The sequence below is a fragment of the Orcinus orca genome, chromosome X (assembly GCF_937001465.1).
Source record: "Orcinus orca chromosome X, mOrcOrc1.1, whole genome shotgun sequence".
NCBI lineage: Eukaryota > Metazoa > Chordata > Mammalia > Artiodactyla > Delphinidae > Orcinus > Orcinus orca.
The window spans coordinates 94,674,960-94,699,993 of NC_064580.1; the positions used below are offsets into that span (position 1 = coordinate 94,674,960).

Here is a 25,034-nt window from a genome sequence, read left to right on the forward strand (position 1 = left end):
TACTTCCCTGCCCTACATTTTTTTTTTTTTTTTTTTTTGCGGTACGCAGGCCTCTCACTGCTGTGGCCTCTCCCACTGCGGAGCACAGGCTCCGGACACGCAGGCCCAGTGGGCATGGCTCATGGGCCCAGCCACTCCGCAGCATGTGGGATCCTCCCAGACCAGGGCACGAACCTGTGTCCCCTGCATCGGCAGGCGGACCCTCAACCACTGCGCCACCAGGGAAGCCCCATTTTGTGTTTTTTGATGTCATATTTTACATCTTCAATCTTATCCCTTTACTGTTTACTGAAGTTATAGTTGCTTTTACAATTTTTTGTTTTTTAATCTACATACTGGCTTATTTAAGTGTTTGATTCTCAATCCTTACTATATATTTGCCTTTCCTAGTGGGATTTTCCCTTTCCTATAGATTCTTACTTCTTTTTCATTTAGAGAAGACCCTTCAGATTTCTTTTACGGTAGGTTTAGTATTGATGAACTCTTTTAGTTTTTGCATATCTGAGAAGTTATTTTTCTCTCCTTGTAAATGATAATCTTGATGGGTAGAGTATCCTAGGTTGCAGGTTTTTCCCTTTCAGCACTTTGAATATATTATGTCACTCCCTTCTGGCCTGCAAGGTTTCTGCAAAGAAATAGCTGATAGCCTTATGGGGGTTCCCTTGCATATGACTCTTTGTTTTCCTCTTGCTGCCTTTAGAATTCTCTCTTTATCTATAACTTTTGCCATTTTAATTATGATATGTCTTGGTGTGGGTCTGTTTGGGTTCATCTTGTTTGGGGCCCTCTGTGATTCCTGTACCTGGATATCTGTTTCCTTCTTCAGGTTTGGGGATTTTTCAGGCATAATTTCTTGTACATTTTTGGTCTGCTTTTCTCTCTCTTCTCCTTCTGGAACCCACATAATGCAAATGTTTGGATGCTTAGTGTCCCAGAGATCTCTTCAATTGCTTTAATTTTTAAAAATTTGTTTTTCTTTCTGCTGTTCTGATTGTGTGGTTTCCATTATTCTGTCTTCTAGATCACTTATGTGTTCCTCTGTATTACTTTGTCTGCTATTCATTCCTTCTAGTGTGTTTTTTATTTCAGCTGTTGAATTATTCATTTCTGATTGGGTTATTTTTATATTTTCTAGTTCCTTGTTGAAATGGTCACTGTTTAGATCAATTCTTTTCCCTAATTCAGTTAACATTTTTATTACCAATGTTTTGAATTATGTGGTAAATCGTTTATTTCCGTTTCATTATTTATTTTTCAGGGGCTTTCTCTTGCTCTTTCAATTAAGAGTAGTTATTCTGCCTTTTCATTTTGCTTAACTTTCTTGCCTCTGTGATTTAGGTGAAACAGTTATCTATTGCAGTCTTGAAGGTGTATTTTTCTGTGGGACCATCTCTATACAGACTGTGTATGCCGGATGCCTTTGGTGGGAGAGCTGGATTTGATGTGAATGCAAGTCACATCATTCCTCAGGGTGTGCTGGCAGCTATCACCTTTGTAGCTGGTGTGGCTGGAGATATAAGGGCTAGAGCTGGAGGTGGGTGTGAGGTGGGACTTCCTCTCTGCTCAGTGGCTGTCACCACCCTCTTGGGGGTGGGGCCTGAGCTAACTCTGTTCCCTTTAAGTGTGTATTTTTCCCTCTCCCCACACCAGGACCTTTGCCCCAGAGGAGGAGAGTGCTGAAGCAAGCGGGGCCAGGCGCTGACAGAGGTCTAATGCACTGCCTGTATAGGTGTCTGTGGCTCCACATAGCCTCAGGTGCAGATCCCCTTTGTTCCTCACAGCCTCTGCCACCCCTGCCCTGTTGTGGAAAGACGGTGCCTGTGTGAACTCTCCATGTATATTGGGAGGTTAGCTGTGGTACAGCGGCCACTGTCAGAGATCTGGGGGGCTTCTGAGGCACTGCTTGAGTAAGAGCTAAGAGTAGCTCCACTCTGGGACTGGGTCACCTCTGTGTCCCATAGTTGAGTCTTTTCCTCTGTCATGGGCACCCCAGATCCAGTCAGTGCTATGGCGTGGGTTGAGCGGGGCTAGAGTATTCACTGAGCTTGGGCTGGCGGGCACGGCAAGGCAGTCACGGGAAACCCAGCAGCTGCTAGGGCAGACCTCTCTCTGCCCTGCCTTAGGGGCAGTTCCCCTTTGTCTCTCACAGCTGGTCACTGTCCCCAGCCTCAGCTGCTCCCACCCTGTTGTAGAACTGCTCCTCAGGGCAGGCAGGGCCCTTGTGGTCACTCTGTGTGTATTGGGGTGGGGGAGTGAGCTGTGGTGGGGTGGCTGCCATCAGAGATCTGGGTGGCTTCTGGGACGCTGCTTGAGTAAGTGTCAACAATGGCCACTGCCGCCCCACCCAGGCTCCACCCCACGACTCAGTCACCTCTGCATCCCATGGTCAAGTCTTTTCTCTGGTCGTGGCTACCCCAGATCCAATTGGAGTGCTGTGGCATGGAATGAGTGGGACGGAAGCATTGCTCGGTTCTTCAGGCTGAGGTGCATGGCTAGCTGGTCGTGGGAAAACCAGCCGCCTCAGAGCAGATCGATCTCTGCCCTGCCTCGGGGACAGCCAACGTGCATGCACTCTTCACAAGTGGAGTCCAGTCTTGTTTGTCTAGCTGTCCTCCAACCAGCCGAGGGGCCTTGTCTCCTCCACAAAGAATCCCAGCTCTGGGACACCCAGTCTGTGGCTCAACCTGATCACTCCCCAGGGTGGGTGTCCACCCATGCGACCTCCCTTTTCCTCTGATTCCCCTCCCAGGGGCACGGGTCTCAACCTGATCACTTTTCTTCCCTTCCTACTGGATTATGTGTGGATCGTTCTTACAGTCTTGGTTGTACAGGAGTGCTTCTGCCAGTTTCCAGGGTTTTTTTAAAAATTAATTAATTAATTTATTTATTTTTGGCTGCGTTGGGTCTTTGTTTCTGCGTGGGGGCTTTCTCTAGTTGCGGCGAGAGGGGGCTACTTTTCGTTGTGGTGCGTGGGCTTCTTGTTGTGGTGGCTTCTCTTGTGGAGCACGGGCTCTAGGGGCGTGGGCTTCAGTAGTTGTGGCTCTCGGGCTCTAGAGCGCAGGCTTATTAGTCGTGGCACAGGGGCTTAGTTGCTTCTCAGCATGTGGGATCTTCCCGGACCACGGCTCGAACCCGTGTCCTCTGCATTGGCAGATGGATTCTTTTCTTTTTTATTTTAATTAATTAATTAATTTTTAATTTTTATCTACGTTGGGTCTTCGTTGCTGCATGCGGGCTTTCTCTGATTGCCGTGAGTGGGGGCTACTCTTCCTTGTGGTTCATGGGCTTCTCATTGCGGTGGCTTCTCTTGTTGCAGAGCATGGGCTCTTGGTGCACAGGCTTCAGTAGTTGTGGCACGTGGGCTTCAGTAGTTGTGGCTCACGGGCTCTAGAGTGCAGGCTCAGTAGTTGTGGCACATGGGCTTAGTTGCTCCATGGCATGTGGGATCTTCCCAGACCAGGGCTCGAACCCATGTCCCCTGCATTGGCAAGTGGATTCTTAACCACTGCACCACCAGGGAAGTCCCTCCAGTTAGTTCTAGTGAGAATTATTCCACATGTAGATGTATTTTTGATGCTTTTGTGGGGGGAGGTGGGCTCCATGTCATCTTACTCCACCATCTTGATCTCTTCTCTCTCACTTTCCTTTCTTATAGGACTTATTGTTGTTAGTTGTTTCCAGACCTATCCTCTCTACTAGATTAAAAGCTTTTGGAGGATGGAGGCTACATCTCAGTGATGTCTTATTCTCTGTGCTTAGCACATAGTAGGTACTCTGTAAAAATTTATGGAATGAGTATATTAATGTATATTCAGCCCTTACCATACCTGTCTGACGTGAACATTTTCTTATGTTTTTAAAGCTGTGACCTGACAGTATGTTAAATGTGTATGTATTAAACTAGTGAATATAACAAAAAGGAGATGGACTGACAGATATAGAGAACAAGCTAGTGGTTACTAGTAGGGAAGGGCAAGATAAGGGTCGGGGATTAAGAGGCGCAAACTACTATGTATAAAATATAAGCTACAAGTACATATAATACAAAACAGGGAACATAGCCAACATTTTATAATAACTATAAATGGAATATAACCTTTAAAAATTGTGAATCACTGTGTTGTACACCTGAAACTTAAATAATATTGTACATCAACTATACCTCAGTTTTTAAAAAAATTCAAAAAATGTATCGCTGAGAAGGCAGTTTTGGAAGCAGCAGTATCCTGGAGTGCTTTTAGAATAGGGTGATCTACAAGGAAGATATGCTGTGGTGCCTCAGGCTTTTTCTGGCCCTGAGATTCTGTGACCTTTTGATTTCATTTTAGAGTGATTGTGTTGTTTGTGGGGCACAAACCCCACAGAATCTGGGAGCCTTGATGTACAAGTTTTGTTAAGCCCTATCAGAAAATCTTGTTTAAAATGATTTTTTCTTCATTTACTTGCAGTTTTACAAAATAATCCTTAGAAATATAGTCAATCACTGGAAAGCAAATTACTTATTTATTTATTTATTTATTTATTTGCGGTACGCGGGCCTCTCACTGTTGTGGCCTCTCCCATTGCGGAGCACAGGCTCAGCGGCCATGGCTCACGGGCCTAGCCGCTCCGCGGCATGTGGTATCTTCCTGGACCGGGGCATGAACCCGTGTCCCCTGCATCAGCAGGTGGACTCTCAACCACTGCGCCACCAGGGAAGCTCCCTGGGAAGCAAATAATTAAAGTAAGTTATCAGCAAAAATGGCAGAATGAGGACTTCTGAAAATTCTACCCATAATAGAAATGACAAGAATTGGCAAAAATGATCAGAATCAACTTTTGCAGCATTCTGGAAATTAACCAAAGGCTTGCACCAATCTGGGGAGTATTTATTCATGAAAAACGGCTGCATTTTGGTAAGAATAGTAAGCTTTGTGGCGTTTTCACTTGCGCTGTGCCCATCCTTTGCTCTCCAGCTCTGCAGTAGCCTTGAGAATCCACAGCCTGCAGCCATAGGGAAAGCCAGCAACCTGGTAGCCCCTGGAGGACGCAGAACACGGTTGGAGCTCCTGTCAAGCCTCATTTCTAGAGAATTGTCATTATTTGATCTGTCTGACAATTCCCCGGAAGACCCCACTTACAAGACTTGTATTTATTTGTCCTGACTTGGAGGTACAGAAAGCCTTCCCTGCTGGGGCTTTTTTGGAAAATTATTAGAGGCAATTGATTAACTTCACAGCTGTTTGAGGAGTAGATAACCAAAAAGTTTAAAAGGTAAAGCTAAGGAATAATATATCCACTGGGGCTTTGAAAAGTTCAGGCATATTCCTGGGAATATGGGAGGACCACATGCATGTTCAGGGCTATGTTCATTCCCAAGGCTGTGCACATGCTCAGGAAAGACCTGAGAAGGCCCTCAGCTCTCACTCTGGCTATCCTCGAGCTCTGTACAAGCAGAAAGGGAAAACTAAGGCAGAGTTAATCAACTGCCTGGCTGACTGTTGAAGGCATGCCCCAACATGTACACAGAGCCACTTGGCCAAGACTGGGAGACTTTTTGGTTCCAGGAGTTTATGGAAACCTTTTTATCAATTATTAGTTGACTACTAAGCTAACCCAGCAGAGACTTCGGTGCAATAATTATTAAAGTAGAATGGAACAGAGTGAAGCCTATTGTCTATCGGACTTTGTAGAAGCTAATTCTTGGTCCACCAAGCTGCAGTATTTGCAGCTCTGCCTGTACAGTTCTATGTCTTTATAAACAGGCTGAAAGGGCAAGGAACTTGTATGGGGCTGATGTCTTGTTTGTTAATTTTAAGGCAAGACAAAAGTAGTTTTCGAAAATTTTTTTCCAGAGGATTGCCATTAGTGAGAAGTGATTTGTTTGGAAATGCCATCTCACTTCTGCGCCTCAGCCACATCCCAGCTGGCTTCTTCGTCTCTTGGAGGTCTTCTTGTGGAAGACCAATTCCTCTCTCCTCCCCGGACTCCCATTTATATACTCTCCCTGTGTTACTGCCCTTTGCTTCTGTTAATCTCATCTTCTGTTCTGGCTTTTCATTTGTTTCATCCATGTAGCTTTCAATTCAGGCTGGCTATGGCCTGACACACTGCATTCTGGGAGTCTGTTTTCTAAGAGGAGAATCAGGCAGAATAGAGACTGTAATGCCCTTTCTGCTGGCCTTGGGGGGTGGTGTGGAAGAGCAAGAGGAAAATTCTTTGGCTGCCATTTTGGTCAGAGCCATCTCAGATGAAGCAGTGCAGTTCTCACAGGCTTTAAGGGGCTGTACTAATTTGACCAGATAGCTGGGCAATGACTCACTGAGACAGGGTTGGCGATAGAAAAATGTTTCTTTTTTCAGCCAGTACTAAAAAAAAGACCCAAGGCTTATATGCATACATGCTGTACATTCATCCAGTGCCACCCTTCCTCATCCCTACCAGGGGAATGCCAGAGAGGTTGCCCCTTTCCCACACTCCTCGCAAGCTACTTATTTCCTGACTTCTTTTTTCTCTTTTCTATGCTACACTGGATGTTCATTTTAAGCTGATTTCTCTTGCCTGTGAGGGGTGTAGAGTAGGGTGGGGAGGTACACAGTGTGATTTATGCCACCTCAGTCCACCACCTCCTGGGGATGGCCTGACCTGGATGATCATTTTTAGCCTGCTGTTTCCTGGGCATGGGCCAGGGGCTGAGGCCAGTGGCAGAAAGGCTAAGACGGCACAAGCTCCCTGGCAGATTCGGCAGTGATGAGTTTTCACTGGGGAATGAAATGGCTGTCTCATTTCTAACTTCTTTAGGTTTGAAATACTGCCAAGACTGTAACCCTAATGATTAAAACATCTTGAGGAGAAAGGCTACCTAAATCCCTGAAAGATTGGACTTCTGGAATGTGTTTCAAGAAAGGCAGTATCCCTGGGTAGCTGTGTTTCTAAAATTTTAACTTCAAACAAATTATAACTTCAATTTATACAAATTATACAAAGTATAACATCAGCCTCCAACCACGTAACCTGTTTTCATGATCAGATAAGACTCATTTATACTTAAGAACATTTATTTCTATGAAAACAGCATGCCTTAGAAAACAAAGCCAAAAGAAAGCAATTTGTCCTTTCAAGTGAGCTTAAACACATCCCACGATGCCATTTTTTATAGGAAACTATTCCCCTGCTGCTCTTAGGGACTGGTCTGGGAGAGTCCCTGCAGCTACTTGTATCTGCACAAAATGACCCCTACTCTGTCTGAGCTCCCCTCCCCATAGGGGCTGGGAGCCTCCAAGAGCTGAGAAGAGAAGGTGTGTGTTGAGTTGTCTCAGCTTTGAACTTGAAATATGATTTGTCATTGAAATAACACCATAAACTACGATATATACTAGCAATTTGATTTTTCTGGTTACAGGTTAAGATAGATTTTTCTGGGCTGGCTTGGAAACTTATTTACCTACAATATTCTTTCTCTCAGAAAATTACTTAAAGGGAACTTTTGCAATAAGACCCCTTCATAAATCAGTCTCGACTCTTTTAGCAGACCCTTTCTCCGCAGGTGGTACAAAAGTGAATATTAACATATCTCGCATTACATGGCCATAAGTTCTGAGACTGTGGCCTGTGAACTTATGAGATTTAATTGTATTTTGTTCAGTTGCTTTCTCTTGAGAGAGAGTCACTTGTGAATCCCAAGAACAAGTTATATTTATCGGCAGCTTCAAGATTCTTCTTTGCAGAAGTTATAAGTGAATAAAATGGTAAATGAAAGTACTGTTAAAACATCTGGTCTTCCAGCTAAAATATTACGTTTTCACTGTTATATAGTCTTTCAGGCTTATCATAACCCCCTTCTAAGCCACTGGCCGCTAGAAACCTCACAATATTCCCTGTGATGTGGACAGGGGTTAGGTATGCAGGTATTATTGTGCCACCTGCTACAGTCACACTAGGAGAAGCTGGAAAGTGACTATTTACAAAGAAAGCCCCATTGGAAAAAAAAAGTTTGACATAGCTGTGATCAAAAAATTTTCAGAGATGGTGCCACATGGGACCATGAGAAAGGGAAGGTCAAAATAGGTGGTCAAGAGGAAATCCCTCTACTAAAGGATTTTCAGGCCTTGTGAGTGTCTTTGTTCCTCAAGGAAAAGGATTTGCTTCCATTAAATTCTAGCCAGCCACCTTTTACCTTCAGGACAAAGGTAATAATCAGTAAACCACAGAAGCAAGCCCTCTGTATTAAATTTTGCCTAAGTTTCTTTCTTTTTCTTTCAGTTTTATCCAAGTATGAAAACCAGATTACTATTTTCGCTGACTACCTAGAAGAATTTCCAGATACAGATGAGCTGGTATGGATCTTGGGGAAACAGCATCTTCTTAAAACCGGTAAGGTTTGGTAGCATTGGACTGTGAGAACCCAAATGAGGTGGGTGCCCAGGGTTAAGGTCCTATCCTGTTTTCCTCCTTGGGTTGATAAGGGTCAATGCTACTCCTAGGTGGATTTACCTGACAACCAGAGGAGTTTTAAGCCTCAGGCCCCTTGCTTGCATGCAAGGTCCCTTCTAAGGCCCTGAGAGGCCCTAGCAGTGTGTTCACATGGTCATTGGTATTTGTACGATTTGAAAAAGTCATGTATTTTTGTTCTTTTCCTTAAAGGAGAACCCCCAGATTCTATAAGCCTCGGGTTTCAAAAAACATGGACCTGCTCCTGGTATCACTAACCAGTATCTAGTCTTTGATGACTGGGCTACATACTTCTCATTCCTCTCACGTCCTTTTCTATCTAGATGAAAAACACTGCCACCCAAGGGACTTCTAAACAGCCCATGGCTGTTTAGAAGTCAGAAACAATATCAGACACTGAGAAGTCTTATAGTTTTAGAGCTTTTGCTGACTGCAGCACTGTCTCCGTTTATTCTGATTTTGTATAGAACTTTTACCCACTGCAACTAGATGGAAAGGAGGCTTGGATTTTTCTTCTTTACCCTTATATAGATTGGGAAAGACCTTTTCACCTGAAACTGCTAACAACCCAGCACATAGATAAAGCCTGAACTTGGAGAGGCAGCTCTGAGTTTTGTATCTGAGGAGAGATCCTCTTTGGAGGCCCTAGCATGGCGGGAGGGACAGAAGAAGCTGATCAAAAGGCAGGAGGGGGCACTTCCCTGGCAGCTCAGTGGTTAAGACTCTGCGCTTCCAATGCAGGGGGCGTGGGTTCAATCCCTGGCTGGGGGACTAGGATCCCACGTGCCACACGGCATGGCCAAAAAATTAAAAAAATTTAAAAAAAAAAGGCAGGAGAGGAAGTTAGCATCTCTTAACTCCATCTGAGTCTGGCTGCATCCTTTTGATTGGAGAATCCTGAATAGTAGAGAGCACCTAGTGCTAGCAATTAGGCGACCTTTTGTATTCAGGCTCTTCTACCTTGGATAATTCACTTTCTCTTTCCACATCTTAACTCCTTTCACCAGTAATTAACTGGAGGGGGACTGGAGATGATCTCTTCTAGTTCAGCATTCCATGACAACACGGATCCCCAAGTTGCCATATATGCCCATTTTCTTTTTTTTAACATCTTTATTGGAGTATAATTGCTTTACAATGGTGTGTTAGTTTCTGCTTTATAACAAAGTGAATCAGCTATACATATACATACATCCCCATATCTCCTCCCTCTTGTGTCTCCCTCCCACCCTCCCTATCCCACCCCTCTAGGTGGACACAAAGCACCGAGCTGATCTCCCTGTGCTATGCGGCTGCTTCCCACTAGCTATCTATTTTACATTTGGTAGTGTATATATGTCCATGCCACTCTCTCACTTTGTTCCAGCTTACCCTTCCCCCTCCCCGTGCCCTCAAGTACATTCTCTATGTCTGCGTCTTTATTCCTGTCCTGCCCCTAGGTTCTTCAGAACCATTTTTTTTTTTAGATTCCATAATTATGTGTTAGCATATGGTATTTGTTTTTCTCTTTCTGACTTACTTCACTCTGTATGACAGTCTCTAGGTCCATCCACCTTGCTACAAATAACTCAATTTCGTTTCTTTTTATGGCTGAGTAATATTCCATTGTATATATGCGCCACATCTTCTTTATCCATTTCATCCGTCGATGGACACTTAGGTTGCTTCCATGTCCTCAAATATGCCCATTTTCAAATGTTAGGCTGGAAAAGGCCTTTCAAGGTGAAATTATTATTAAAATGTCTATACAACTTTTCCCCAGACTTTCTAGCATATAGGCAAGCTGGAAGACATAGAGAATATCAGAGGAAGGAGTGAGTGGCGTGAGCATTTGAGAGGAGGGAATATAATAACAGCTAACATTTACCTCAGGCTTACTGCATACTGTACCATGTAAGCTACTACTTTCCATGTAGTGTTATCTTGTTGAATACTCATAAGTCTATGAGGTAGGTACGATCATTCTCCCCATTTTACAGATGAGGAAACTGAAGCTTAGAGAGGTTAAGTGACAAGCCCACACAGTTGGTAAGTAGTAGAGTCAGGGTTCAAACCCGGGCAGAATATGGCTCCAGAAGTCTCACTCTTAACCATTTTACATCTGCTTCCCATAATGTGCTAGGCACCGGCAACATGAAGGGGAAGGAAAATCCAGACAGCTCAACTTTCTGATTTGTTCAAAGGAAAGGCAGGAGGAAAAACAGAGACTATTGGATAAAATTGAACTTCCTTTTCTTCTTTTAAAGTGCAATGGCTATAAGTTCTCTATAGAATACAAATATAGATGTGTTGTTGAGAAGGGGGAGAGAGAAGACTAAGAAAGACAGAACCACATCTAAGTACAGATGACATGTGGATGCCAGATTTGTGGCCATCGAAGTAAATTTATGCCATGAAATACAAGAAAGCGTGCTTTGGAAAAAAATATACAAAAGCATTTGTGGTGTTATACATCCATTTAGATTAAAAACGCCAGTTGCAGTAGGTAGTATTGATAAATTTCTTATACACTTAATTTGCTTAGCAGGGACATCTCCTTCATAATTAAACATTTGTGTGTACCCCCCCCACATACACACACACACACACACACACACACACACACACACACACACACACACACGACCCATCCCTAGTTTTAGATAACAGACAGTGGATGCTGATAAGAGATCCAACCAACCATCATCATTCAGGCAGGGGCTGATTGCCTTGTGAGCAGGTTATCCAGGATCCTTGCTTTTCCTAGTCCTTGTCTTTTGGTCATGTGACCCCAGTGTTAAGTACCTGTTGGGGCTTTGGCTCTCAGTGAGAAGGAGGCAGGAACCACTCAGCATCATTGTACTAGCCAGTAGCTCTGATCAAAACATAGGTGGGGGCTTCCCTGATGGCACAGTGGTTGAGAGTCCGCCTGCCGATGTGGGGGACACGGGTTCGTGCCCCGGTCCGGGAGGATCCCATGTGCTGTGGAGCGGCTGGTCCCGTGAGCCGTGGCCGCTGAGCCTGTGCGTCCAGAGCCTGTGCTCCGCAACGGGAGAGGCCACAGCAGTGAGAGGCCCGCATACCGCAAACAAACAAACAAACAAACAAAAATACATAGGTGGGAGGAAATGCTGAAATTATTTGGCTAAAATGAGATTGGGTTGCCTATGAATTTCCCTTAGCCTCATAACAATGGAATTGTCTGGTTATTTGAAATTGAGTTTGCTGCTGGCTCAGAAATCAAAGGCAGATATCTTCAGATGGCATATGATGATTTAATTTTAATTTCACATTTAATTACAGAAAAATCTAAGCTGTTGTCTGATATAAGTGCTCGTCTGTGGTTTACATACAGAAGGAAATTTTCACCAATTGGTAGGTATATCATTTATTATACCGTGCTTTCTTCTTTGTAGATAGCTTTCCTGAGGTTATCAGTGACATCATGGAAACCTCAGAACTAACAGCTCACTATGGCGAAGAATTTAATGTGGCGGAGTAGTTAAGTCTTATGCTTCATCCAGAAATCTCATTGCCGACGTGCCTCATCGTGTATGGTTCCATGGTGTTAATGTGTAATGCCAGTATACTTTTGAGCCCAACCACCTCCAAGTGTTCAGGCACTTAGAAGTGTTACTTGTTTTAATTCTAAGAGCAAGGCAAAAGTCAAGCTTTTAATTTGGACAGTATCTATTAAATTATAATCCACTGCTTTGTGGAGATATTTGATTATTAAAGATGGCTGTACCTTGAAGGAAAGAAAATAATTCCTTTGCTTTTTTTTCCCCTGTGAGATGAAAACATCTTGCCACTGGGAGATGAATTATAATGGACTTGCTTGGAACTAATTCTAGTCAGTTAAGAGTACCAGCTGCTGTCTAGAAAAAAGGACAGTTCAATGAGCTAAGTGAATAGGATCGCTCCAGAGAAAATTTGTGAAATGTTTGCAAGTAGGGTGACCTCTTCCTAGTCTCGTGGTACTGTAGGAAAGGATCACCAAACTCAAATGGTGGAAGCTATTCTAAGAGGAAACCTGTCTGACTAATTTTGGTCCAGGACTGGACCTAGTAACTGGAGTGAAATAAACCTTTCTGATAAGTGCAAAGAGTGAAGTTCACACAGACATTTTTTTTTTTTTTTTTTTTTTTTTTTGCTCTCCACAGGAAGTACCTGAGCAAAATACGCAAAAGAACAATCTTTAGTACCCAGTGATTCTAAACTGTTAAACTTTTTTCTGGGTGAAGAGATCTTTGCAAGATTTGAAAACATTTGCAGTTCAACTCTGACAATGTTGTGGAAGAGATGATCTTTTTTTTATATGGGCTTCCTTGCATCTTTTCCATACTAATCTGGCCCATAATCCCACCATTAGCAAGAGCCAAAGGACTCCCCTTCCAGCTCACAAATTGGCTCAACCTTCCCCATCTTGCTGTAGCAACTCTCCTTCAGTCCCCACAACAAAAGGAAAGGAGCGGCCACCTTGGCCCACTTGTCTTATGTGGTTGATGACCCCCTTTACAGTTAGTCTTGTGAGACCATGCTTACAGCATACTTTTCCACTTCCATGTTGGGAAATGAAGCAATGAAAGCAGAATGTCTCTTCCACCATCCAAGTTATCTCATTTCACTGGTACCTTGAAAAAGGATACTGAGCTCACCCTGGCCACGTTTATGGGATTTTTGTTACATCAAGTGTTCTTAAAATGGAACCCGTTGCCTTATTAACTGGCTTTGTGCCTTTTAAAAAGGTAGTACATTTCTAATTTATTAGTGGTATTTTTAATTATGACCATACTCATAACACCAAATATTTACATCGTCCTGAGTGGGTTGTAGAACACTTTTAGACTCTCTCTTTTAATTCTTACAATATCCACTAATAGCAGGCAAGGCATGTGCTATTATCCCCAGTCTACAGATGAGACTGGTCTTCTGATGCCTAATCTAGGACTCTTTCCTCTATTTCACATTCTCCCTCTTACTGTTCAGACCTTCATAATGTATATTTAGAACAGTCAAGAGCCTTCCAGATTTCCTTGACCATTTTGATAATCAAGTTTGGTAGCATTTATTCCTTAACTAAGGTAAGATTGCCCTCCCCGAGAAGTGAGTTGTGAAAAGTCAGGTTCGGTCAAGCAGATGATGACATGGCATGGACTAAGTGTTGGTAGTCATACATGTTAGTCATATACCAAAACCGTACACATACCTGGATGTCTCTAGGCAGAAAACATAAGGGGCAGGTTTTGTTCATTTGTTTGTTTTCCTTTGGCCATAGAACCTGTTTTGGTTAACTCAGCATTATCTTTGCAAGTCCCACCCTGTAACAAACCCTGTTTGATGTCTGACTTTATCTCTTGCCTCTCTATTCCGAGTATGTGTGCCTGTCTGTCTTGTATGATTCCCAAATATGCTGATGTTTCGGGAAAGGGCAGTTCAAGGATCTCATATTCATTCCCATCCATTTTGCCAACAGGGGGAACGGGCCCTTCGTCAGACGCCGGCTGGGGATGTATGCTACGCTGTGGACAGATGATGCTGGCTCAAGCCCTTATCTGCAGACACTTGGGCAGGGGTGAGTTCAATTTGTTCTGGAAACTGCCTCGGAGACCTCTGCAGTCGCACTTGCTGCTGGTAGTTTAGCACTGGTGCCGAGGGAACAGAGCTGCAGGTCCTGAAGTACTCTCTGCAAGTCCAAGTAGTGGGGCTGACAAGTTGACAAAACCTCTCGTGAGAAGAAAACAGCCAGCATTTCCTTGTGACTCACCAAGCCGGAGACTTATTTTCCTGGGGCAGATGAACGCTGAGGCAGGTGTATCATTTAGAGTTTCCATCTTCACTATTGTTCGCATGAGTCCTTAAACAGGTCAGATAACAAAGGGAGCAGGAAGAAGGGTGTGGTGGTAAGTCTGTTTTTTGACCTCATTTAAAATATCTGCCTAGTGAAGGATGTCAGTGACCTAAAGGAAGTGCCTAATGAGGGAGATATTTTGGTTTGGGTTCACTGATGATGTCCATTCGATGATGAAGAAATCCTTAAATCAGCTTCCTCAGGAGGCTGCTTCATTAAGAACCTTCCAGTAATCACTGCTGGAACTCTCGAGTCTTGCTTTCTTAAGACATGCGTGTGCTTCCCTGTCGGCATCTGTAGGCTGACCTTGGGTAGATGCCAGTTCAGGCACTTGGGTGAAAGTCTGGTTTGCCTTGGGGATGAGGGAGTGAAAGAACACCTTGGATGAGATTGGGCTGCTGAACTCATTGGCTTTTGCTCCTTGAGATTCAGAGGTACAAAAACGTCGCTCCCTGTCCGGGACTACGCAACCTCACACATCTTCCTGCGGTTCCCAGAGAAGATTGGGGAAGAGGCTGGGGAGAGTTTAGGGCTTCGTGCCTTCTTTTCAGGGTCTAGGATGTCCTGTGCCTGTGTTTCCTGGGTAGTATCATAATTTCTGTTTTACAGATGAGGAAACTGAGGCTCAGGAAGTAAGGTGACTTGCCCTGGGTCAAACAGCAAGAAGGCATCGATTTGGGAATAGAATGCAGGTCTTCTGTCTCCTTGTCCAGTGATTTCTCTACTGTACACATACTTCTTGGAGCAGATTGTTCTTACTGTTTAACTTTCTCATTTATGAAACACTTCAAGATGATTCTTCTGGAAGTGAATTTTGTGGAAAGCAAACTGGGGGAAAAAACCCACAGTCAGCAATCTCAATTGTCTTAATATAAAAGCAAGTAGCAGGAAGAATGTGTAAATAGATCTTGTAGCTAAGATGAATGAGAAGATGTAATTTTATAAAGAAGTATTTTGGAGTGTTTCCTATTCGGTTATTTTACAGTTGAGGTGGGGTGTTCACTTATCACTGTCATCAGTAAATATTTAGTGGTACTTAGAAGCCAGCTAATCAGGGTTTCCCCCAGACTTGGACAGTTTGGTAGCTGATGAAAAACAGTTGGGTGTTCTTCACCCTTTGAAGACTGCTGGATGCGAAGTTTAAAACTTGGTTTCAGAAATACTAGAAGCGAAGAGAACTAAAGACTCTGGAGATAGTGGCCTTTGGCTTCAAGTAGATTTCAGTTGTGAATTCAAATGCTCTCTAAAACCTCAGGAGAGAAACTTCTGTCTTGGAAGGAAACTAAGTCTCAGAAATCTGTCCCATTAGACAGAGTTCCTAGAGCTGAGGGAATGGGAATAGTGCGTCCTGTCCACAGCAGTGACGACGAGAGTTTTTGCAGTTGTCCTCAGTAAGCGATAAGCAGCCCCTATCGGATTTGGGGGGCTGTGCCTGAGGCACAGATGGGATCCCCACAGATGTACTTATTTTAGTTTTGGTCATAAGGAAACCTGGAACACCTGATAACAAAGGTATTTGTTTTTCCAAAACTCATCGTGGCCTTTTTAAAAGGTTGTGTAAAAATGGCAGCATGCATTTAAAAAAAAAAGCTTCCTTAGTTGCAAATTGTGTGTATTCCCCTGGGAATAGGTGTGTGTCAGAAGAGCACTTCCCCCCGTGAGACTCTGTGGGCAATGCTGCCAAAATATACGAACCAAAGCCATTGCTGTCTGTGTGGACATGAGACATAACAGCGTCTGGGTGAGACACGGATATACTGCCAGGTTTTGTGGTGACCTCCTGTTCACTGAGTAGCTGACCAGAAAGGCCTTGTGACACTGTCTTCATGTAATATTTATCCAACTCAAGCTCGTGGGCTAAGTCAATTCCTTGGTCAACTTCTTGTTTTGCTTTTACTTTATACCCAGTGAGTCTTTGCAAGAAATCAGTTTCCAGATGTCTTGGTCATCAACATTAAAGATCCTTAGGAATGTTCTGACCTGATCGCTCCCACCTTCTACATGTAACTCTTTTGTTTTCCTTCTAACCTCGTAGTCCCAGTAAGAGTGCAGAGATAACAAGCAGTTATAAAAATGATTTTAACTCATTTTTTCTTTTTCCTAAAAAGACTGGAACTGGGAGAGACAGAAAGAACAACCCAAAGAATACCAACGAATCCTACAGTGCTTCCTAGATAGAAAAGACTGTTGCTACTCTATCCATCAAATGGGTAAGGTCACATGAGTAGTTTAAAGGCTGTCTCTCTGTTCTGTAGTTCAATTAAGAGGAAAGGAACACTGTATGTGAAATTCAGCTTACATTGCTGTACTTGCTTTTCTTGTTCCCTGCTTTATATGTGGCTCTACTAAGTCATCCCATCTACTTATTTATGCAAAAAATTAGGAGTTGGTGGTTTGCTAACCTGTTTATTATTTTTCCACATAAAAACAGCACAGATGGGTGTAGGAGAAGGGAAATCAATTGGCGAATGGTTTGGACCAAATACAGTTGCACAGGTGTTAAAGTAAGTAAAAGAGTCTGTCATGCGCCTTATGCTACCATCTCCTATGCCTCCCTCCACCAACTCAACATCCCATCAACCCAGCTGTTCCTGCCATCCCACTAAGCCGCCAAGCATCTGTACCATTTTGCTCAGATAGTTCTTTGAAATGTATAATGTGTGTGGGCAACTGTCTTGGTAAATCACAGTTATAGTCATTGGTATCAGTCTATGGGGAGGCCCCTCAGGACTCATTCTGTATCCCACTTGTAGATTGGTGCTCACGTGCTCAGCCGTCAGCCTGAGGGTCACTTTGAAGCCAAAGGGTTTGCACTAAGTGGGGAAGCCTGAGCCAGCCTAGGCAAGGCACAGACTCCCACCCTGTATGGTATATAAAAAAAAAATTCTTCACTGATTCATTCAACATTTACTGGGTGGCTCTGTTGCCCTAAGTACTGAGTGCACAGAAATAAACTAGGTGTAGTTCTTGCTTCAAGGACCTCACCACCTATTAGAGGAGACAAACCTCAAGGGAGTCTTAGAATCAGTTTGTCATCTCTTAGGAGACTCAAGGTACCCTAGCATGGTACTTTCGCAATTGTCCTGTTAAGTCTCAGAATTCACCTCCCACAGCAAGAGGCGACATGGAGAGGCCAGGACCAATGCTTTGGAAATGAATGGGGTGAGTGGCATCAGCACCTACACCTGCAGGCCACCTCACCTATTGTCACTCTCCTTTCTGACAACCTATCACCAAATGGGAACTCCATGAGGGCAGAGATTGTATTTGCCTCGTTCACTCCTGTAATATTAGCACATGAAACTGCCTGGCACATGTAAGTGCTCAATAAATACTTGATGAATGAATGAATGAAAATGGCAGATAGAATCTGGGGCTGGATTTAGGCATCAGAAAATTGAAACCGTCTAGCCTCCTTTGGTAGCTACTTCAATTCCTGGCTCTCTGGCGTGTGATGATGGGACCTGCTCCATGCAAAATACAGATGGGGCACTGTTTCAATTATTAGCCAACCTTCAATGAACTGGAATGCTTTGTAAATGTGCTTTTGAGGGGAGTAGTCTGGACTTCCTGGGGACCCAAGTGAAACCTGTATCTTTGCATTACTCTGCTAACAGTGCAGCCTCTCTGAGACCACTTTCTTACCTTGGTCCGTAGTGGTTTTTGGGGTGTTGTTGATCTGCTGAGTGAGGATCTGGTGGTATTTCGGGAACCACTGTAGGAACCCAGGACAGAAAGTGTAGAAGATTAGAATGGCTGTGCCGAGCCCAAAACCTAGCTTGATATGGTTGGTTTATAAATGACATCCCTCAGAATTTGCTTCTTTCTTCTAAATTTTGAGCTTCCCACAACGAGCAAATGGAAACATACATTTTTAAAGAACTTAAGTGGGTTCTGAGTCATCGTGATTGTTATTAACAACAGTAGATGATGATGATGTCATCATTATTATTTTGGGGGGAAGATACTACATTAAATGAAATTAAAATATAATGGTAATTAACCTCTTCTTGGGAGTTCCTTTGGTTTGGGAGAGAATGTGTCTTTTGTTTTGTTTTGTTTTGTTTTGTTTTGTCAGCTATTGAGACTGGGCTTTACTGCAGAATTCCAGAGTAGCCAGGGTAAACATGTCTTCTCCATACTGGCAAGAGGAGAAAGAAATAAGGGAGAGATAGACAAGGAACTTTACTCAGACATCAGATAATCTCTCTTTTAAAGGGGTTTTCTTTCTAGTCTCCTCTGAAGTCATGCACTTCAGCATGCTCTGTCTTCAGCTGTTGACCAGCAAGGCCCGACACTGAAGCCATCTGCGGCCCAAGTCTCCTGGGACAGCATCCTTACCACATGTGGGAAGGGACAGAAGAGATCACCTCTCTCTCTCTCTCTCCCCCCCTCCCTGGATTTCCCTAGAACTTATTGTTTGTATTATGTATGCTCCTAAACAAATATATATATATGTGTATATTAATAACAGTTTTCTTTTTTTGAAAGAAGGAGTAAGTCAGAATGTCTCTTATTTAAGAAAAGAAAACAAAATCTCTTGGGAGAAGATGCACTGGTAACCTCTCTCTCTCGCCCAGTAGGAGTAACATTATTTAGCAAGGCAGCCTTTTGCATTTTGTAAAGCAGGCCTTATGTTTGAGGTGCGGAAACAGTGCCTCTGGCATTCTCAAGGTCCCTGGACATAGAATGTTCCAGAGCTCAGTCAAGGGAGCCAGACCTGACCTGAATCCCAACTTCTCTGTGGCTCAGTGTTCAGTAACTTCAGGAACGCTGGGCATACATAGGTTGTACTGCTTCCTGCCGAGATGTCCATCTTCCCCAATTGTGACTTCATTGTATGTTGCTTTGCAGAAAACTTGCTTTATTTGATGAATGGAATTCCTTGGCTGTTTATGTTTCAATGGATAACACCGTGGTTATTGAAGATATCAGTGAGTCCCGGGCCAGTTTACATTCTCGGGTGGCTGGGTGATGCGGTTCTTCCTCACCATTCAGAATGTGTGTGGGGCGTGGTGGAGAGAAAGACAGAAAGCGAGGGAGAGGGAGAAAAAGAGAAAGAAGATACATACATACCCCCATTCCCCCGCCCCACGACTCTCTGGCCTGCCCATCTAGCAGGACAGGGGAGCACCGGGCTCCGGTTAATCATTCCCTGTGCCCCTTCTTCTCTTCCCTTTCAGCTTTCTGAAAGGGAGAAAACAATTAGAGGATCTCTGCTGCCCCTCAGTGAAGCACCAGACCCTTTTCCTGCAGGACTCCCCAAGTGCGGGTAATCAGTTAAACCACTGACAGGTCTTCTGTGGCAGCCCCCCTGTGCTCCCTGACACGGGGTTAGAGGGACCAACAGATACAGTCCCTGTTTCCAAGGCCCTTGCAGTCTGGTTGAGAAATGAGATTCTCCCAGTGAGCCCATAATATCTGACAAGAGGTAGGTGAGTGTTCAGTTGCCAGAAGGAGGAGAAGTAAGGGCTGGAGGAGTGGCCTGGGCTTCCTGTAGGAGGTCGGGCAGCAGGGCCCCGGTGGCCGGGGGAAGGGCCTTCCAGGCAGCGGCTGTCATGTGAGGTCTCCTTTGGTTTTGCCCTTGGCACATCTCCTAGGGCTGGATGCCCCTTATTTACCCAGCTCTCTTGTCTTCTGTTTCTAGAAAAAATGTGCCACACCCTCCCCTTGAGTGCTGAAACAGCTGCCGAGAGCCCCCCTGAGTCTCTGAATGCTTCGACCCAGAGTAAGGGCCCCTCTGCCTGCTCTCCAGCCTGGAAACCCTTGCTGCTCATTGTGCCCCTCCGCCTGGGCATAAACCAAATCAATCCTGTCTATGTCGACGCCTTCAAAGTAAGTCGCACCTTTCCCCAAGCCGCTTGCTGCCCGCCCATCCCACCGCCATGTGAGCACGGAGATCCGTGAGCAGCAGTCCACACATGAGCTGAGAATCTTGCGTTCTCTTTCCCTCCAGGAGTGTTTTAAGATGCCACAGTCTTTAGGGGCATTAGGAGGAAAACCAAATAACGCCTATTATTTCATAGGATTCTTAGGTAAGAAAAGAGGAATCACAAGTAAGTCATCATGGGCTAGGGGAGGGTGGGCAGAAGGTCTGCACGGGAGACCAGGCAATTCCAGTTTTAGGGGGCCCTCACCTAGCCTGGAGATGCTGTGGCCTCTGGGCAGCTCATCTTGTCTCTGGCCTGGAGAGTAACGTTTACCTGTGCCTGGCAGAGAGCAGATCCCCCTTCAGTGCCTCTGCTTCATTGCCTCTCGACAAGATGGTTCCATGGCTGCTTTCCCACTGGACGGCCCCAAGGTCATAGCATTGCTTCAGCACCTGTCTCTCTTTCCTGTGGCGCCCAGGGTGGCAGGGCTTCATTCCCCTGGCCTTGCCAATACCCCTCTTACTGGGGCTCGGGCGTTCAGGCTAGGAGCCGTCTTCTGGCTTCCTAGGCTCATGCAGCTTGGGTTGCTGGCTTATTGTTCAGAGCCTTGACTCTGGTGAGAATAAGAGGAGGTGAAGACAGAGGTATCCCTTTCCTGATACTGGAGGCTAAGCCTTAAAACGACTAACCTCCTAATGTGGATCCTGATGAGCAGCCCGGCATTACCTGCCTCAGTAGATGCCTCTGGAAACCCAGCCACTCACTAGCTGTGACCAGAGACATTTAAGGCCCTTGGCACACGACGGGAGCTAGCCCGGTGCTTCTCAAACTTTAATGTGCACATGAATCACCTTGAGAGCCTATTATAATGTGGGTTCAGCAGTTCTGGGGTGGAGCCTGAGAGCCTGCATTTCTAACTAGGTAGTGCCGGTGCTGCTGGTGCCACACTTTGAGTACCAAGGGCCTAGACACCTGCTTAGTGCCGCAGAGTAAGGGAGTGATGCGGTGAGGGAAGTGGGGTACGGGACACCTCTCGCAGGTGTGGGCTTCGAGGAAGCTATGAGCTTAGAGTGCAAGGGAGAGCCAGAGCAGGCGTGGGGAACGGCCTGAGGCATGTGCAGAGGACTGAGTGAGATGGGCTTGGTCACCTCCCCACTCATCTCCTCCTCGGAGATTCATGGAGGTGGGGCGGGTGGAAACAGACGAGCCCTGTATGTGGTCAGTCTCCCACTGGCTAGCTAGCTGTGTGCCAGCAGGAAAAGAGTGTCAGCTCTTTCAGTCTCAAGCTCCCTTTATGGAAGATAGGGCTGACCCCCAGCTCACCATGTTGTCCCCTCACAGGAAAGCACTCAGCAAAAAGAGCCAGCCTGACCCCAGCGCCTCTTTCCTCTGCTTGCTCTTTCTCTCTTTAAGGTAGGGTTTCTCCACAGTTGCTGGGGCTCTCTCGAATGCTGCCATCTACTGGTCTATCCTAAGAACTACAGCTTGATGGAACATTTGGAAAGTGGAGGCTTTTCTTTTTCTAAGTACAAACCCCAGTATTTAGAGTGTTATAAATTTAGATGTTCTCTGTTTCTAAACTTTTGGGTTCCTGTCAAAGAAAATGTAGCAAAAATATATTTCCTATTGTCCGTGCTTGAGGAAAAGGTGGAAACACTGGAAAATAATTTTGGAGGGATCTCAGTGAATCCTGGGCACCCTGGCCTCCTTTATCCCAAGTTACCCAGAGAGAATTTGCCAAGCTGGCATAGCCCTCCTGTTTCCTGAGGCCACTGGGTCGGGGAGACATTGGTGGAGTTGGACTACTTTTGAAAGAGGTGTGGGCAATCCTCAGTTCCCAAGACAGAGGTTTACATAGTGCCCATTTGCCCGCTAATGTCCATAAATCCTTTGTTTAACCTTCACTTGAGGCTCCAAACTCCCCTCAACTCCCATTTTCTGACTTACCCCCTTACTGTATTAGGCTCAGGTGGGGAGAGTCTGGATTGGCAGAATGTCTGAAGGGAGGGGACAGATGAGAACTGCCATTTTCTGAACAAGGGACTCTGCAGAGGGTTCTCTCTCAATCTCTCTCCCCCTCTTTCTCTCTCTCTCTCCATGTATAAAAATATATATATTTATATTACTTGTCATTATAATATATTGTTTCCTATGTTATATATAAATATATAATTTATATTATATAATATACAATTATATATTAAAACATATATACATGTATAGAGAGACATAGATTAATATCGATAGTTATGTAGAGATGTATAGCTTTAGATTGATTGATTGATAGAGTTAGCACAACACCCCTGTGAGGCAGAGATCATTATTTCCATTTATGCCTAGCGGAAGACTTAGAGGGGTTGTTTACTCAAGGTTACTGAGCTCAAAAGTAGCAAAGCCAGGATTCGATCCCAATTTGGCCGTCCCTGCCCACCACACCACATTGCTTCCCGAGTGCCCTCTTGCCCGGTGGGAAGCTGGGAGAAGCTCCTGGTGCACAAGACTATGGCCAGGGTGAAAGACTGGCTGGGAGATTTTTTTCTGCTTAGAATGTTTGTCCCCTGTGCTTTGGTGGAGGGTGCCACCTGGAGATCCGTCGCATGAGCCCGGTGTCTGCAGATGGTGGACCTGCCTGCCACTTCTTCTTGGGCCTCATTAGAGACCTTGATTTAGTCCCCATATCATTTCTAGGACTTTTTCTTTTTTTTTTTTTTTTGCGGTATGCGGGCCTCTCACTGTTGTGGCCTCTCCCGTTGCGGAGCACAGGCTCCGGACGCGCAGGCTCAGCAGCCATGGCTCACGGGCCCAGCCGCTCCGCGGCATGTGGGATCCTCCCGGACCGGGGCACGAACCCGTGTCCCCTGCATCGGCAGGCGGACTCTCAACCACTGCACCACCAGGCAAGCCCTCTCTAGGACTTTTTTGATCTACTGTATCTCTTTTAAGCACTCTCAGAAATAGGGCAGCCCACACACACACACACACACACACACACACACACACCCATGGGAAAGGGCCAGAGTCAGAGAGGACACTGCTATTATTCCCAGTACCTTAACTCAAAACTGGCAGAACGCTCGGTCCTAATCCTGCTTTGGAGTCGCATTTTCTCGTGCACAGCTTCCTTCTCCCCTTCCCTTTCTATGGTCTTAGGTAGACTTTCCTCTAAACATCCTGGTTGTTGCTCTTCATTGAGCCTTGAGGCTTTTTTGATATAACTGGTCTCACCCGCCTGTGGTCTGGGGGAATATGTGCCTTGACTTTCCTAAAGCAAGCCATATGGGGGCATTGATTTCCATATGCTCTTAAACATGTATTTGTAGGAAATCCTTTTGAGTCTCAGCAAGGTACATCTATGACTACCTTGCGTTTGTATTGTGTTTTAAGCAGTTCACAGAGGTGAGATCTTCTCATTCTGATAATACCCTGTGAGGTAACTGGAACAGACCCAGTGACCCCAGTTTAAAAGCAAGAAAATTAAGACAGAGTGAAGTGGTTTGTCCTAGGTCTGCGACAGAGATAAGTTAAACTTGGCATCAGACATCAGAAACACTCTTTGCCAACAGAAGCACTTAGATGTACGCAGAAGAATCCTGGGTGCCATTTCAGAGAGTGTCTTCGGGGTGTCCCTTCCCACCCCATCCTCCTGCCTCAGGCAGATCTCTCTCTTTGCTTGCTTAACCCAGTCTAGAACACAGAGGCCCAGATGGTTCTCAGGCCTGGACAGCGAGGTTGGGGTGACCCCTTAGGTACGTCAGCCTACTCGGTATGCTGCTGATGAGCGTTAGAGGGACTCTCAACCCTTTGAACATTAGATAAAAGTAGAGATTTTATTATCCCATACTCCCCCCAGATCATTATTGGGCTAGACTTTTTCAATTTAATGAAGCGGCATTTTTCTCCAATTTGTAACGGTCGACCAATCTCAAAGTGAGTTTTCCCAGCAAGGCGTATGTGTACTGATATTACTGTGACCAAGGCAGTGCTTTCTGACAGGACTTACTGACTTGCTAACAATGACTAACTTGCTAGCGAATCAAGACCAGAAGTCAGCTCCCAGGTGTCTCACCCACGGCAGAGTCAGCATTCCCATTTCCTTTGGAGGCCAAGGCCTTTTTCCTTCCCAGATGTGCTCTTTGACCATAGGTCTAAGAACCAATGGTCTAGAGCAAGAGGCTTTCCAGTGTTGAAAGGGTCAGGAAGCTCCCTGATGGCACCTGGACTCATGGCTACTGCTGCTCACCGAGCCCGCCATGTCATCTGTGGTCACTCATTCCCCCCTTTCCCCAAACCTGTGCCTTTCCACTTTTGGACTTGGGCTTTGAGGAGATATAAATGCTAGGGCAAGTCTTCACATTGAATGATTGGCTTTGGGCGTGGGTGGCTTCCTTCAAGCATGGTCACCCTCCTTCAGGCTTTCTGTCATCTCATTCTCATTGTCACCAAGGGAGGGGTTAGGACAACCAGAGCGCCTCATCCCAAGGACAGCAGTGTGGCCAGGGCCGGTGGTTCTTCGAAGGTTAAGCATGTCTCATTCAAAACAGGTGATGAGCTCATTTTCCTGGACCCTCACACAACCCAGACCTTTGTTGACACTGAGGAGAACGGGACGGTTGACGACCAGACTTTCCATTGTCTGCAACCTCCACAGCGAATGAACATCCTGAACTTGGATCCTTCCGTAGCATTGGTGGGTATCTGAAGGTTGGGTGGCCCAAGAGACACAACGCTGCCCTATCACAGTTTGGCTCCCTGGAAGTTATCCAGGTTGTTAGGTAGGGCGGCAAAAGAATGTTCGCTCCCCACCCCCACGAGAGGTAGTGTCGTGTGGTGTAGTGGGGAAGGAATGGGCCCTGAAGCCGAGTTAGGATCGAAGCCGCTTACCAGCCATGGACTTAGGGGGAGTC

The 25,034-nt window shown here is 45.2% G+C and overlaps 1 protein-coding gene across 5 annotated transcripts in view; it reads left to right on the forward strand.

The window, feature by feature from the left end:
* ATG4A (autophagy related 4A cysteine peptidase) overlaps positions 1-25,034 on the forward strand; it is a 66,074-nt gene that overhangs the window by 29,627 nt on the left and 11,413 nt on the right. For 4 of the 5 annotated variants that reach the window (XM_033408868.1, XM_033408869.1, XM_004281521.3 and 1 more), the window contains 9 exons: positions 8,242-8,352; positions 11,713-11,784; positions 13,886-13,984; positions 16,369-16,470; positions 16,692-16,764; positions 19,115-19,194; positions 19,908-20,095; positions 20,217-20,295; positions 24,672-24,817. In XM_033408868.1, the coding sequence (XP_033264759.1) occupies positions 8,242-8,352; positions 11,713-11,784; positions 13,886-13,984; positions 16,369-16,470; positions 16,692-16,764; positions 19,115-19,194; positions 19,908-20,095; positions 20,217-20,295; positions 24,672-24,817 (950 nt within the window). Of the gene's footprint in view, positions 1-8,241; positions 8,353-11,712; positions 11,785-13,103; positions 13,784-13,885; positions 13,985-16,368; positions 16,471-16,691; positions 16,765-19,114; positions 19,195-19,907; positions 20,096-20,216; positions 20,296-24,671; positions 24,818-25,034 lie in introns of those variants that run through there. The other variant, XM_049704363.1, reaches the window with a different exon arrangement.